The sequence below is a fragment of the Opisthorchis viverrini genome (assembly GCF_000715545.1).
Source record: "Opisthorchis viverrini unplaced genomic scaffold opera_v5_331, whole genome shotgun sequence".
Taxonomy (NCBI): domain Eukaryota; kingdom Metazoa; phylum Platyhelminthes; class Trematoda; order Opisthorchiida; family Opisthorchiidae; genus Opisthorchis; species Opisthorchis viverrini.
This window is the reverse complement of record NW_008751977.1, coordinates 385915-401855: the sequence shown is the minus strand read 5'-3', so window position 1 is coordinate 401855 and position 15941 is coordinate 385915. Positions and strand designations below refer to the sequence as shown.

At 45.0% G+C, this 15941-nt stretch overlaps 1 protein-coding gene across 1 annotated transcript in view; it reads left to right on the top strand.

Annotated features, from left to right (window-relative positions):
* Positions 1-2233: 2233 nt before the first annotated feature.
* T265_09947 (hypothetical protein) overlaps positions 2234-15941 on the top strand; it is a gene marked incomplete at both ends in the record, with an annotated part of 88181 nt that continues 74473 nt past the window's right edge. The window contains 6 exons of the mRNA XM_009176177.1: positions 2234-2246; positions 5906-5971; positions 7671-7919; positions 10485-10607; positions 11796-11902; positions 12201-12428. Of these exons, the coding sequence (XP_009174441.1) occupies positions 2234-2246; positions 5906-5971; positions 7671-7919; positions 10485-10607; positions 11796-11902; positions 12201-12428 (786 nt within the window). The remainder of the gene's footprint in view (positions 2247-5905; positions 5972-7670; positions 7920-10484; positions 10608-11795; positions 11903-12200; positions 12429-15941) is intronic.

The window sequence follows — 15941 nt, the reverse complement described above, 5'->3', positions numbered from 1 at the left end:
TCCCTCGTACTGGCATTGCAAGTTTGTGCTGTTATCTAACTTTATTGCACTTAATGGAACATGAGATCCATGGAGAAAATGTTTTGTGAGCAGTTTCACCCAACGCAAATATCCCATTTGTTATATCTGAGGTGTATAAAGCAAACAAACACCTGCGACTGATCCTATAGGGTGGCATTTGCATTAAATACTCTTAATGTCATTTTGATTCTTCAGGAACACCGTAGAACGCCAAAAGATGCTAAAGAGCGATCTCGTGTTTTATGTCGCGTTAACCGGGAAAAAATTCAAATCGGCGATGGTCAATGAGCTTGACATTTCGCTCACTTAAACAAATTGCTACATGCAAGATGTCACGGGAAGGTGCGAATTGATTAGTCTAAACTCCCATTAAAATAGCAACTTCCAAAACCCTAGAGTTTCGGGAACCCATTCCGAACATCGTGCGACATCGACGAGACGATCGACACGAACGGAGCACATCTCAACCGAACTCTCTTCTACACCGTTTGTATTTGTCCGACATGACGCAACGAGGAAACCCCTCCAACCTCGTTATGATGGCCCCTTCAAGGTCATCGAACGTCACTCTAAATACTTTGTTTTAGAGAGAAGCGGAAAGCACGATACCGTCTCCATTGATCGTCTGAAACCTTCCTACATCGAAGCACCCACGACCACATCCAGCAATCCTGCTATCCCAACAACACCCACAGCTACGCAAAATATTCCTGCCTCCAATCTCACTCCTTCCACTAGTCGTTCCGGACGTCGCGTCCGTTTCTCACAGCGCTTAGCTGATTACGAAACTTGAAGTGAGCAACTTTGTGATTCGTTACTTTATTTATTCGAGCGTTTTCCCTTTTCACGGTCAACGCTCTAGTGGGGGAGTAGTGTGGCGTTTTGTACCTTCATTTTACTTCCATTATAACACTACGTGGTTCATCAATTGCATTATCGTTTTTTTGTTTGAATACGAAAAACTACAAAAACGCGCACTTGTACAATTTCACATAATACGAGCGTGGTTACGTAATTCGACTCTCTCTTCTGATTTCGTTCGCGCTTGCAGAGGTCATTCGCGAGTCTCATGTATTAATTCTGGTACCAAAACATTTCAGACGTCTTCGGGATCTATTATATGTGAGAACTGTTCGGAAGACCTCTGGGCCAACATAATTTGGTTGTTGTTTATTCGCTGACCTGGGCCAACGACGAACCATTTTAAAGAGGACCATTGTTAGTGAGTCTGTTCCATCTAATCTCTTTATTTTTGTATACCCAACCTAGCGTAATTATTTTTATCTCTTTGCCACACACTCCTGGCAAACTAACTTATTGGGTAGGCAGACCACTACATGTCCCTCGTACTGGCATTGCAAGTTTGTGCTGTTATCTAACTTTATTGCACTTAATGGAACATGAGATCCATGGAGAAAATGTTTTGTGAGCAGTTTCACCCAACGCAAATATCCCATTTGTTATATCTGAGGTGTATAAAGCAAACAAACACCTGCGACTGATCCTATAGGGTGGCATTTGCATTAAATACTCTTAATGTCATTTTGATTCTTCAGGAACACCGTAGAACGCCAAAAGATGCTAAAGAGCGATCTCGTGTTTTATGTCGCGTTAACCGGGAAAAAATTCAAATCGGCGATGGTCAATGAGCTTGACATTTCGCTCACTTAAACAAATTGCTACATGCAAGATGTCACGGGAAGGTGCGAATTGATTAGTCTAAACTCCCATTAAAATAGCAACTTCCAAAACCCTAGAGTTTCGGGAACCCATTTTGGGTGTGTCAATAGCCTGCGGCTATTCGTACAATGGAATTCAATTTTCGAAATTTATAACGTGTCCCTGACAGTTGAATTGAGAGTACCAGTCCAAATTCATAAGCCCAATTTAGGCGTCCCGGAGTGTCAGCAATGCTAGGAAATTAGCCCACAAGACTTCTAATCAAGAGGCATAATTGCTTCGGTGATCAATGAAATTTGGTGAGCTGCAAAATTCTGAGAGCAGATTAGGAAGGTTTTTAGTTTGAGCACACACGCAACCAAAATGCAACATTTTCGCGTAGAATACTTTACCTCAACCGTGAAATTTTTGCTGTTGAGAGCAGTGAGTGGATAATGGGAACAGATAGGCGGGTTGGCAATTAAGTTCAGAATACCAGTTCAAGCTTTACAGCTCCATCTAGGCATTCCGAGGTTCCATTAAGGCTAGGAAGATGGTCGGGCGGGGTATGTGAGAGCCTTTGTTCAATTAAATTAGGCAGGACCCGTCACCGATAAGGGGACTGGAGCTACCCGAATCGCATCTCATGGATGTTCTCCAGGTGTGACGCTCGTCCAAGCTCCACACCACCCAAAATTCTTATGGTGGTCTCGTTTCCTGGCGTCGTCGTGTCTCCTGTTAAAATATATATGGCATGGAGATTAGCCTCTGGCTAGCTAAGGCGATCTATATTCATTTTGAAGATTACGGACTACTGTGGTATCTGAGTAGTTTTTGGTCGACATGATTGCTGCACCTCCTCAATGAAGAACATGTTTTGCTGGAATTGGCCACAGCTCGTTGGCGTGAAATAAAATGCTACGACTAAGAGTTACTTAACACACCACTGTCATCCATCATAGAGGTAGACGATTGAACACACAGGCTTCGGCCGCATAAGTATATTAAGCCAAGTGAAGAAACAGCCTACGAATTGCGAGCTGTGTTATCATCGATACAGTCGCCACCCACAGTGTCACCCAACATCCATAGTTTTTAGCTAAAGCAAGTCGAAGTTGTCCTTAGTAAACAGCTGGAATATGTATTTGAGATCCAATCATTCAAGAATCCTATTTTTCTGAAGTACAGCTAGTTAGCACAGTAGCTCATTATTAACTACCTTGCTCTAGGCACTGCATGACGAATGTGCCCTTCAGGGTGTGTACAGAACATGATTGCCAGATGTAGGCGGTGATGTACTATCAGCCGTTTCCCAGGGGACCTTGCTGATCTGTACATGGGCGTCAGAAACAACTTCCATAGTGAGAATTGGGAATGGCAATGAGGAGAGTTGGGGACCGTCCAACTTCAACCCTTAATAATCACAAGAACCTGCCCATGGATAATTCATTCAAAGTGACTATAGGCCCTGCCGCTGAAACGAAGTTGTATTCGACCTACTGTAATCATATACGCCTTTAGTGAACCAAAAGGGACTTTAGCACACCAAAAGATCACCGTTTCAGGGCCGCTTGGTCATATGAACTCAACGAGTGAGGTTTCATGAAAAACTATCCGCATAAAATGGCTACTCAATCCAATACATGGTCCAACTTTCGCGCACCGCACTCATTTATGAAGCCGCGTGAAAACCTCAACCCCGACCGGTAATCTCTGAATGGCGTTAATTTACGCATGCCGAACCACTCAGCAGCGTTACTGAAGAGGCCATACACTAAATCATATGTTAAAAAACATGCTAATAATATATTAGAGGAGAGATTCAGCTGGGTTCAAGACGACTCCTACGCAAAACCAAATTGGTTCGAAATTGAATATAGATATCTAAAGATTATTTTGTTTCCTATCGGAACGCATGCAATACCTGATCGCTCGACAGACCTTATTATAGCTGAGAGGCAGTCCGCATTCCTTATTTTGTCCGATACGAACGGCTATAAGGAACAATGAGTGACGACAGCGAACCGGCTTGGAGAAGTCTGGGCGAGAGCACTCATTTCACCTATGCGTTTGTTTATTAGCGAAACGCCTTTATGTGGATTTTCTCATCACCCCCCAAACAAGCCAGAGCCTACGATAGCGCAAGGAGCTACTTTAAGTGAAGGTGTACATGACCGCTTGTCCAGATGCCATGCTATCGACAACAAATATGGGTACATGTTGCGTCCTCATTAAATCGAAGTGCGTAGAAGAATCTATGCGTAGCAACTAGTGCTGAGTGCAGCGGGAAACCTGACACCCTCTTGGAACCATCTAAACAAATCAATCTGATGTAAGTGCGGCAGACATGACAGAAACACAAGAGCTCAGAAATTACAGGTGATGTAATCCGGCCCAGAATGGGCAAACGGCCACTCACTTAGAAATCAAGGACACCGCCTGAATGGAGCATCAGTAACGTTCATCACATCCGCCTTACCTTGAATGAGCTTCTGGATGCTTGTAGTTCAGTGGTGGTCTTGATCGTAATTTTTCGTATTTTTCCAGATGGAAGAATTTCAGGTTCTTCCTAGGTAGCATATCGTCAGAGATAAAGTTTTGCTCGATTGCAACAAGATCATCTGCAAAACATTCATCAGAATTTGAAACGGCAGGAGGGCCGTTGACTGACGGACATCTGCTATTGAATCCAATTTGATCTCCGGTGCAAACATAAACCATCCGGATCGAGAGTGGCAACAATACGTTTGGCATTTGATAAAAGTATGTTCCGTGTAGGTCATAAATTGTTACCCCTGAAGAATACCAACTTCAGTCGTCTTGGCACAGTCAAGACCTGTGCGAGCGAGGTCTAAATAAAATGACGGGACTAAACCCAGTAACAGAATGAAGAGTGCTTCTGTATTGGATTGAAAAACTACAAATTCTGTTGTCTCATTCCGCAAAGGAAGCAGGAGAGAATGAGGTATTGGAAGATTTGAATGTCCGCACAAAATTCTCAGCAAACCTATTCGACTGGGGTTGTGATCGTGCGGTAAACAGATTACCAAATTTAACGCCTTTAATTCATTCCCTGAGAGATTTTGCCGCAAATTATCTATCGCTGTCAGTAACCAAAAGAGTTGGTACCCCTTTATGGCTGAATACTTTTTTGATGCTTGTTATGTGAATTAAGCACTTGGAGAAGTAGTTAGAAAAGTTTCAGTCCGGCGTTACTATACCTCAATAACAAGTTAAGCATAGCATTTACATGGAAAAGGACCATCGCATTCGGCATGAATTCGTTGACATGTTTCACAACTAGCCATGGATACACTGCGATTATTGCCTGTGAATTTGGTGTGTACATTTAACACACGTGTAGCGGTATACTTGATGCCAGCATATATTCCCGGCAGCCAGCATAACAAGCCCACAAGGGATTTCAAGAGTGCAAGAGTGCAAATCTGCAAGAACAGTCGCTTGCTGAATCAGTGGAATGATAACTTCATCATCAAAGTACGACAAACTATCCTGTGTAATGGATAAACCATCGCAGCGACAATAAAATACAGGGACTCGACATCGATCTTGCTGCACCCAGCCATGTCATAGTGCAGAAAAATGGGAGTACAATATCCTTCATTGTCGGAAATAAGCGCATATCGGTTGACTGGTAGTGGGCGAATCAATGAAAAATCTGAGTTGTTTGATCCGGAGTCGCACAATAGAATTCTGGATGAGGAATCAGCGTGGGCACTCATCATTGCACTACGATGAACAATCGTTCATATAGTCGAAATCAGTCCAATAATCCATCGTCGCACCATAGCTGCAGAGGACTTCGCAAAAGACTTTATGGGATGATACAAGAACCTAAAGGACCCGCGATCACTAGATTTCATGACAGCCACCTTCCATGATGCTAAGCTTTGCATTACTTCTAATGCGGAGCGCAAGGTAACTGGAACGGCTGTTAGGTAACAGCACGATCATTGTAAATGTGCGGAAGACTGATGGAAACGCATGGCTTTGGAAATAGAGCAACCCGGTGCAGCTGAGACATACCTGAATCCTTTTTAATGGAACCATAAAACGGAATCTTACAGACCGGAATTTGGTGAGGTGATTGGGGATGATACTGAACTTTTACGAAATTCTGGCTGAATATTTTGGACAACAGCCTGGATGGACATCGACCATTCTCGGAAGTTCCTTCATTTTGCCTCCGCTTCCTTTTCTGCAGTAATCCTGGGCCTCTCTGCCTTGAAGAGTCAACAAGACACAGGGCCGGTTGTCCTCCCATCGACGCGTGAGCCTTCGTTTCGCATTAATCTGAATGACTAATTTTTGAGCACGATTGTCTTTCAAAAGTGAAACAAATCAACCATCGTGCCTGTGTCCAAAAAACTCGTGCAAAACGTCTGAGCCAACCACTGTACCAAAGGCGCTAATAAGGCCGCGATTCCTGACCGCACCCTGCGAGGTGCTTGTCCGGGACCAACAGGCCGGATTTGCACCAGGTACTGCACTGAGCCGAAGACATGAGCACGGTAGCACCCAGCGCTCATTTTTTCCAACTGTGTAGTCCGGGGGGCGACGAGCTTAATTCGGCACCTTCATCTATGCTTTTTGCTTCATCTGCCATATAATATAACACATACCTGACTTTCACCATTCAGAAGACATCCAGAAGGTCGACCGGCGGGGAGACGCGAAACAAGCTTCGTCTTGGTGACAAATCGGCCGATCACAAAGTTATGACCATGTAGCACTTGTAAACTGCTAGCTTCCTAATTACTATCATATTTTTCTCCCTGTCAATGTATATCAGCGGGAATTTGCGCCTTTTGATGAGTAATTGTTTTTATGAATGATGGTTGAATAACGTTGGCTGACGCCAATTCCAAATGTGAACAAAATTTTTGCTGCAGACACTGTACCTATCTATTTACACTTTTGTGAATGTGTATTGAGATTACCGGCGGTATGGGTTACCAGGAACGTAGACTCTTCTCTTCCTAGGGATTGTTTAACAGCATACGGATCTTCGGAATTTCCGCTTGTGGACTGAGTCAAGATTTCCTTGGACTGCCTCCCTATTGACATTATATCTGACTTATGGTAGTCGTTTTTGCTGTTCATTGGAGACTTCCTAGGACCGTTAACCACTACAACCGGCCCGATGGAAATTTTGTTCTCCTTTGCTTGTATAAAGGTGTCGAATGCCATTACCTGACAATGAGACAAGCCTCACGGGGACAGCCTGTCTAAAATGTGCAGCGAAAATTTCGCTTGTTTCCTCGGCAGATGATGAAGCTAGTTAACATTCCAGGGTGAATCGGATCAGCTGTGTAGAATCAGGTTGCAAAATTTACCGGCGTATCAGAACCAAGCGTTGACGTCTTAAGTCACTGCAATAGTCACACAAATACCGATCAGCTGACCTGGACTGAGCTTGCATTGTTGCTTTCAACCCATGAAGCAGCTGTGTTGGGGAGATCTGCGGAAACATTGTCCAATCCTTTGTCTCCAAATCTCCTTGCCGCCCAGTAGCTAGGACTTATTAGCATCATTAGCATACCATGCATGATGATGAATAGAATTCTGAGCGGGGCAATTTTAAATCACATTACTGCCAACTACCTGAAATCAGCGCATTGCGGACTGCTTGCTGACTATGCCCCTGTTCATGGACGGCTTAATCCATGCTTAATATGGAGTGCTCTTAGAATGCCAAATTTTGCGACCTTCAGAAGCATTCATTCAAACAGTAGATATTTTGCACCCGCACATGCTCGAGTCTTATGATATTCAAGGAGGAATTTCACGCTGGATCGGAGCAGCGAGTGCGAAACCAGCCTTATCCCGTCTTGTTCAATCACCTGGTGTCGCCCCGATACCTGTGGTAGACGTTGATTTTTACCCTATTAAAGGACTATATCCAGTCTGATGACGCTCATATCTCTTCAGACCTTATTGATCTCATCTGATTTCATCTTCTTCCCAAGCTTCGACCCGTGGTACTACGCGCTATGGAATACCTGTTTGGCCGTTGCCCACTCCACCTGGTCTGTGCATTACGAACGAAGGAATCCCCGGCCTGAAAAACAACAAACACTACGCACGATATTACATTGGTTTTGCCTACCCTGAGAACCCCTCGGCAAACGCACAACATCCAGCTGATCACAGGACTGAGCATTTCAGCCTAACTACCTCAATCACGACGTCCGTCAAGGGGCTGCCCAGAAACCGAAGTATTTCAATGCAGTGACGGTACAGCACTGTGATACTCAGTTTGATAGTACACCCGCAATTGTTCACTTCCTACTTTGACCGCGCCATCTCGCCCACTCGTTCGCTTACCAACAACCGCAGTCAGTCTTCATTCGTCACCAGCCCCCACCAGAAGGCGTTCATTGCAATCTGCCGAACCTTCTGTCGGATGTAAAGATCTCGGCGACTTTTTTTCATACTCCTCACCAAGCCAGTCAGTTTTCGCACAGTTTCCGTGAACCCGTTCTCCCAAGTAACTTTTCCACTCGACCCTGCTCCAGAAGCAACACTGGTGAGTCGCTCAAGTTCCACTGCACATTGTGATTCTGAGTTTCCTACTACCATATGTCCTTATTGCATATCACCCCACTTCAACATCCCCACTTACGCTTCCGTAGCAATTCGCCAAACGACCCAAGGCCATGAAGCCCTAGTGACGGTTTTGGGCTTTAGTTCAAATTGGCCAGTCGTGTCGTAGCTGTTCCGCTGCCTCTCCAGATCCATTATTCCGGCTCCGCACTTCCTGCAGTTTGAAGTTCTTTGTCACGTTTCAGGCAGGAAGCTTTTTGTTATGACCTCGCTCGTTTTGGTTTTGCCCGCCACTTTTAAACCTCAACGATTGGATCTTGTCATCTGATATGTTCTCCACACGAGATAAGCTGCCCTTGTTATTTTGGATCCCTACCCATGCCACCTCAGGTGTAATGAAGTCTACTTCATTAATGCAAACTATTTACATAACCGTCCCTTTTCCGGTAAATTCCCATTATTCACAGCCCCCCTTAGTCCTGCTCCTATGCTGAATGTAATACTGTGATCATGCCTGACGGCAAGCTACCCACTAGTTGGGAATAAATATTATTTTTTCTCACCTAACCATTCATTTAAATTATGGTCGTGCTGGAATGGAACGAAATTATGAAGACAATTATATTGGGCTGATTGCAGTCGCATTTGTCGGCATGGTATTTGTAGTCACCATCATAGCATGGCTTTGAATTGCACTCTGGTTAAAGAGTAAACTCTATGCCTGTAAACACATGGCCACTGGTGGCAAGGGCAGCGAATATGACTAGGCATGCAACATAATCATCGATTTGCTTCGTGAACGCAAGCCAAATGTATTATTTATTGCATAAAAGCCCTCTTAAAATGAGGAAGAGAGTGTAGGGTGGATGCTGAAGTCTTATTTAAAAATTGATCTTTGAAACTGATTTTTTGATTTCAACAGTGACTCAATGAATCGTGTATTTTTTGGCTGACCGCAGCGAACAGTGTAAGGAGAGAAGCCCTTCGCTGCGAAGTCGCTTTATCAAAAACACCATACAAAGAGCTGCAAACTATTTAGACTAATGTCAACGTCTCATGTGCACCATGTTTCTAAAAACTGAATATCCCCGCACATCTTGAACTTTTGTTGATGTTCACTGACTATCACGCAACTGCAAACGAACTCCGCGAGGCAGTTCCACAAGTTTCAAAACAAACCCAACTTTCCATTAGACGCGAGCAGAGTTACGATATCACGCAACTGCAAACGAACTCCGCGAGGCAGTTCCACAAGTTTCAAAACAAACCCAACTTTCCATTAGACGCGAGGCAGAGTTACGAGAAAACAACATACCATTCAAATGCCCCATCAGTGGTATTCCGCATTAGATATTTTTCTTATTTTAAACGTCGCTTGCCTGCCGACGATTTTTAATTTACCTTCGTAAGGTGGCCATGGCGGCAAGTCTATTAGGCAGCTTTTTGAGTGTATCATGCCACCTCCGGAGCTGACCTCCAAAAGAGTAAACTCTTTTCGATCCCCTACAGTCCTGAGTTAAGACGTTCGTCCGGCGATCGGTAATGACAAATGGTCCTTGCCATCGTCCGCCTAGCTTCCGCGACTCCAGTTCACTCCTTCAAGTATTCTGCTGATCCTTCCAATTCACTTTCTCGCCTATGGGGAATGGACGTGCATTTTTATTTGCCGTTCTCTGCCTAGTGCTTTTTCGAACGCGGTCAGGTTTTTATCGAGCTTCCTTCCGTTCCCCACCTATCTAATCCGGCGACAAACGGCTTGCCGACCACACCCAAATTTTCTGACCAATTGGAGGGCCCGGATGTCGACCATGCATCAGTATACATGGGAGAATGCCTGTGGAAGCACGATGTGGTGGCAAAAACATCGGTTTACTTCCCAGTGACTTCCTCTAGCCACCAGCCAATTATTGATCGCTCGGTTATGTCGTTTGGTTGACATTTTGTTTGCATACGTTGGAGTGCTGTCTATAGCCGTCTGATGCGCAGCTATTCACAAGCTCTTTACTCTCAAAGCAAGACCTCCGAGCAGTTAGGGTCACTTTTGTCACCCCTTGGTTGGTCGCGATGTGATGCATTACCAATCCGCTGATCGTCAATGCCCGTTGCTTTGGCACGGATGCCTCCTCGACCCACTACGATAGGTGTTCTTTCATTATCACGATACATTGGTTTTCGCTGACATCAGTGGGAGAAGCCCATGGCGTCGGCGAAACTTAATTCGCCAATTTCCCTCACAGGACTCGGTTCCATGGGAGAGGCTGCCTCTGCCGTACTACCTTTTATCAGTCAGCATCGCTCACAAGACACCACAAAATCCACCAACCCACTTCTCATCTCGGGCCAGTGGGCTCCGGACCGAAGTAAGTCGGACGTCTTGGTGCACCTTGTGTGTGAAATCCTGAGGCATTTGACGATCAGTTGTCGCCTCAAGACGCGAGGTGTCACGGGCAGCACAACATCAGAATCAGTGGCATTCCGGGAAATTATACCAGCCCCACTCAGCCTCAGGTCATTGAGGTGACCCCAAAGAGTCTCAGGTCCCCCATTCTCTTCTCCGTTCTCAACCCCTTCCATTTAACAAGGCAAGCACAGAATCCTGCCATCGGATTTACACCAACCAGCGACGAGGCTGTTGGAGCCAACCATTATCCTGGGAAACTCATCTTCAGTCTTCGGGCATGGTTCTCCTCTCTTGGCACGTGTCGAATCGTGAATTCTAAACAGAGTGCCAAGCGCGCCAGCATTTTATGGGAATGTCTGTTGGTCTGATCCACTCTAGAGGGTTGTGGTTAGTCTACGCATGAACTCTTTGTCCAAGGAGGAATAGCCGCCGTTTGTCTTGAACCTAGACGATTTCTAAACATTCATTCTTAATAGCTGAGCACTTCTGCCTAACGAGTGTCAGGACACGACTGGTCTATTCAGTGACTCCAATCCTCTGGTTTCGGACTACGCCGATACCGCGACCACTGACGTTTGTTGTAGCAGCAATCATCTCTCCGACCCTGGGTGAGGATGAGCTGCTTATCCGGTATCCGCGCGTTGACAAGCACAAGCCCCATGTGCTTCGCTGGTACGTTCCATTTTGCCCAAGCAATTCGTAGACTGGGGCAAAAATCGTGGTAATATTCTTGACAAATCGGCCATAGTATGCTACTTGTCCAAGAAACTGCCGTAGAGATCCCTTTGAAGTTGAAACAGCACAATTCTCAATCTTAGCATATTTTTCTGGCATTGACCCACTTCATGCCACAACAGTTTCACTGAACTCCAAGCGGACTGTCTCTTGGTTTCATTTATCTGCAGGCCAGTCTTTCGAATTGCTTCAATACGGCCTGCAAGTTGACTGTGTGCTCCGGTCCCGAATAGCTGTTCACAGCGATATCATCTCCGTACAGGGCAAAATTTCTTTAGTCCTTTCGTTGAACTTTGCATCAAGCTCCGGAGTGTGAATGGTGCCCCAGACAAATCAAACACCGTCCGTCTAAACTGATATTGGGTGTCCCCAACCGTAAACGCCGTTTTCTCCTGGTCCTCCGCCTTGACAGATAGTTGCCAGTATCATGAACGCATGTCGATCACCATTGAATATCGGAAATGCCGGAGGGAATGGAAGGCCTCTGCAACCAAAGAGACAACCACAACCCAATTTACGGTCAGTTTATTCAAAAGCCGTCTATCTTGATAACGGCTTGTATGGTATCCTGTGTCACAAAACTAATTGCAGTTCGCTCTGGAAAAGCGAAGGGATCCAAAGTTTCACTATTTTCACTTGGTCAGGTACGACAACAATGTTTTTTCCAGTGGCTAAGCATGCCACATTTGTAACATCAGCTTGTCCGAGCGTGCCTTCAAGATTTCACCTCGATGGCTGCAAGCCATCCGGTTAATTGGCCCACTTCATTCTCCAGGTCCTCCACTGATGAATCATCCCTATTCTTTTGCAACTGCAGCGCGGCTATTGGCGTTTTGGCCAATACCCATGCCAGATGCACAAGCTCGCGCACATTCAGCTGGCCATTAGCTCTCACCAACTGATCGTCAAGTGCAAGATGCACACCCCTGACGAGCTGGTCGGCCAGCAACCGCTCGCGCGACACTCTGTCCAGTTCCGGCAAGGCCCGATCCGCCGACTGCTGTGTGCTGGCAAAGAACTCCGTCGGGTTTCATGCAGGTTCCAAGTAGGTCTCATAGTCTCTTGGTGGTCTGTCAGTATGTCAAACTCCTTTGAGAGAGCGACGGCTTAGTCCAGCTTCCGCGGGCCCCTTCCGGTTGCATCTAGGGCCGCCTTCATCCGGCCTTTGGGGGGGGGGGTTCAGTGCCGCTAACATGCCTGGTTCAGTATCCAGTACAGTCGTCCCAGCAACATCCCCGAAATCCTCCAGGAAGGACCGCAGAGAGCCATCCTCAAAGGCTGTGGCCATAGAATCTTCATTCTCATCCACGGCACCAAGTGTAAGAAAGGAAGTTATTCGCCGCGAAGTCGTTTCTTAACATACACCAAACAAACGTTTACAAACTATTGAACGGGAATATAAACGCCTCATATGCACCATGTTTCGTAAAACTGAATATCCTCACGCACTTTCTTTGACTTTTGCTGATGCTCATTGGCTACCTCGCAACTGCAAAGCAGTTACGCAAGTTCCATAATAAACCCCACCTCCCATCACACACGAAACGGAGTTGCCAGAAAACAACATACTATTTACATGCTTCATCAGTAGTGTCCGCCATTACACCGGTAGCTTGTTTACTGGGTTGTTGGCATGGGGTGCATCGGCACTGCCGAACAGGTGGGTAAATGACAAGTACAAATACTCTGCTTGTGCGATGACCGCAGAGTGCATATTGTTCACGGCTCCACCTAGCTATTGGGTTTTAAGTTAATGTGTTGGTAAATTTGCTTGAAAGTTACCCATAAGAGAGCCAGACTGAACCCCTCCTTGCCGCTGATAAATTCCGATCTTGAAACCTAACTGAATATAGTGCACACAAAACTGATATTCCTTTCAGAAGCGTGGTGGGAATGCCAACTTCTTCGCCTCTGCACCCAATAAGTTGAGAAATAAATTCCATTGGTTCGGCTAGTCGTGCCTTGGTAAATGGCGTAGGGTAGAGTGGAAAAACTTGGTAGCTATGGAAACTTGGGTGTTGATCCGGCAAAAGGGCCGGAAGATTTCAAATTTCGAAATGAAATTTCTAGTTAAGCGATTTTGGTAAGCTAGCCAATGCCCGATAACCAGAACCAAACCTCTAAAAACAAACAGGTGACGCGGCTTTGGATCCTAGCATAAGCGTCTTTAATTCAGGTGCCAAGCCTCAGTTCGAAAATTGTGCGTACTTTGGCTATTCAGTAAAACATGTAAGGGGACACTCTTAAATGATGGTTTTAGTTTTACGACCAGGAAGCTTGGTAAGGTTTGTGCGCGTTTTGGGAGGTAACGTTTTGTATCCAAAGATAATGGTAGTGATGAATTGTCTTCAGATGTTGCCTTTGGTACAGAACATGCTTACTTTTTCTCACTTGTTAGCTTAAATTTGGAATTGCCTAACTGAAAGCATTTCGTTTTATAGGGATCTTTGGATTTAACAGTCATCTTGATCATTGTTCTTTGATCGGCCCTGAAGCCTATAGCCTAGTCGTCATTTTTTGTAAGTGTTTTAACGTCCTAGAGTGTTCTTTTGTCCAAAAGGCCTCTTTTCTTGGCTTGTACGTGACGTACGGTTAGCCAGAATAGGCCGAAATGAGTTTCAGCTGACTTTTGTATTCAGCTGTGGAAAAGGAATTAATTCGGGAAGGTGATCACGCGACCCCGCAGAGTGAACTGAAAGCTCGAGCTGTTTAGGGCTCAGACGGAGGCAACACAGCTTAGACTCTAAAAACGAATCCATGGAGGAGACCGCATACAGTGCTAAAGAAGCAGATTAGTGTGCGTGCCGTTTGGGTATTGATGGGATATTTGTGCATCTTGTCGGGGAATAAGCTAGCTGGACAGTTTTCCTATGGCGTTACTCAACGAGACACACGATCTCACGGATGTCTGGCAGTTGGTGGTCAACATTAGATTTGGAGCACAGCTGGCTCTACAACACGAAATAAAACCCGCAAGTGAAAATAGTGTCGGTGCGGTACTACATATCCACATGTTTATCAGTGTGATCCGTCTACCCGCTCGAGGTTTTACGTTTTTGAGCAACTTTAGGGGTGTCATGAATGAAAGCATGGAAAGAAACTAACTGAGATGATACACCGTCCACTTAACTTCACCGCAAAATCCTGAGTAACTTCCAGATTTTTTGTTGGAAACTATGGGTAGACATATATCTTCGCCGGTATATTTCGTAAAGCTTAGGATAACCAGACTTCCAAATGAACTGATTGCACATTGCCTTTGATGCCGAAGTAACTCAGTGGATACTTCTAATTTTGACGGTAAATTGAGGTATGCAGTGACCCACAAAGTGCAAACACAGGAAAAGCGTTGCTATAAACACTAAACAAACGAGGTAAGTTTTAGTGACTTTCGCTTGAGGTTTCATCACTTCAAACAAGGAACGTGGTGGTGTGAGAAATCAACTCCTACCAATTCCCCCAGAATGTTTGAGTCCCTAAAACAAACCCGAGCATATTTGTGTGAGACACAGAGAGAGAGAGAGCTAATGCTCGGACAAAAACAGAAACTGAGCGACATTTATTGAGGTGCCCCGGTTTCACGCTTTTACTCAAAAGAACTGATGGATAAACTTCGACAAATTTGGAAATGGAGTAATTACTGCTCAGTGAGTACCAAAAAGACATAGGGCCAACTGAGGATACCCTAAAGGAGGTCACGTTTTGCCAACAATCACCTATCGGCACATTACTCCACCAGTCCTAGGATTTGGCAAACTTGTCCAGAAAAATACTATGAGTGAAGGCCTAGGAACTGTTTTGGTTGGCAGGGTTTAGCTACTGGAAGCCTGCAAATATCGTCGCCTCTTTGCTCGCCTTCAGGCATCTAAAAATGAGAACGGTGCCATTGCTGAAATCCACAGTGAATGATGGTATCACGTACAAAAATCTGTTTCAAAACGTGGTAGGTAGTATACAATCAGTATAAGATATTTTGTACGAAATTCGTCGTTGTGCAAAGAAACAAGCCGATGAAGATCATTCACTGCATCTTGCAAAACGGATAGTTCGACCTCTATGTGCTAAAAGCTCTGCACCGCCGTTTGTTCCTCAGTTTGTTCATCAATAGTCTGCATCTCAAGATACTCCATGGGAAATGGAATCCGCGACTTACAGAATGATATTTTGAGCCTTCAAACGTTTAGTCAGCTAATCGTACTAGGTCGGCGATAGTAGAGGAGAACATTTGAAGAATTAAGAAGATGCGGTCTTGTCGCATCCGGTGCATAAGAGTTCAGCTGAAACAAACTATAAAAGAAACTATGAATTCTAAAATCATAGTGCAAAGGTCATGGACTAGATGAACCACAGTCAAATAAATTGTTTCCCAAACAAAAGCGGTATGAAGCTGACAAGCAAGACAGTGAAACCTGTTCAGGTAATGCCGTCTCAAACAACTTCCTATAAGATATTTTGCTTCAGTGGATGAGAACTAAATAAAAAAGGACAAAAAAAGCAGAAATTGTCCTCAAAGATAGTACATCCCATGGATCGTTCGTAATTTGTTAACAGGGGGACG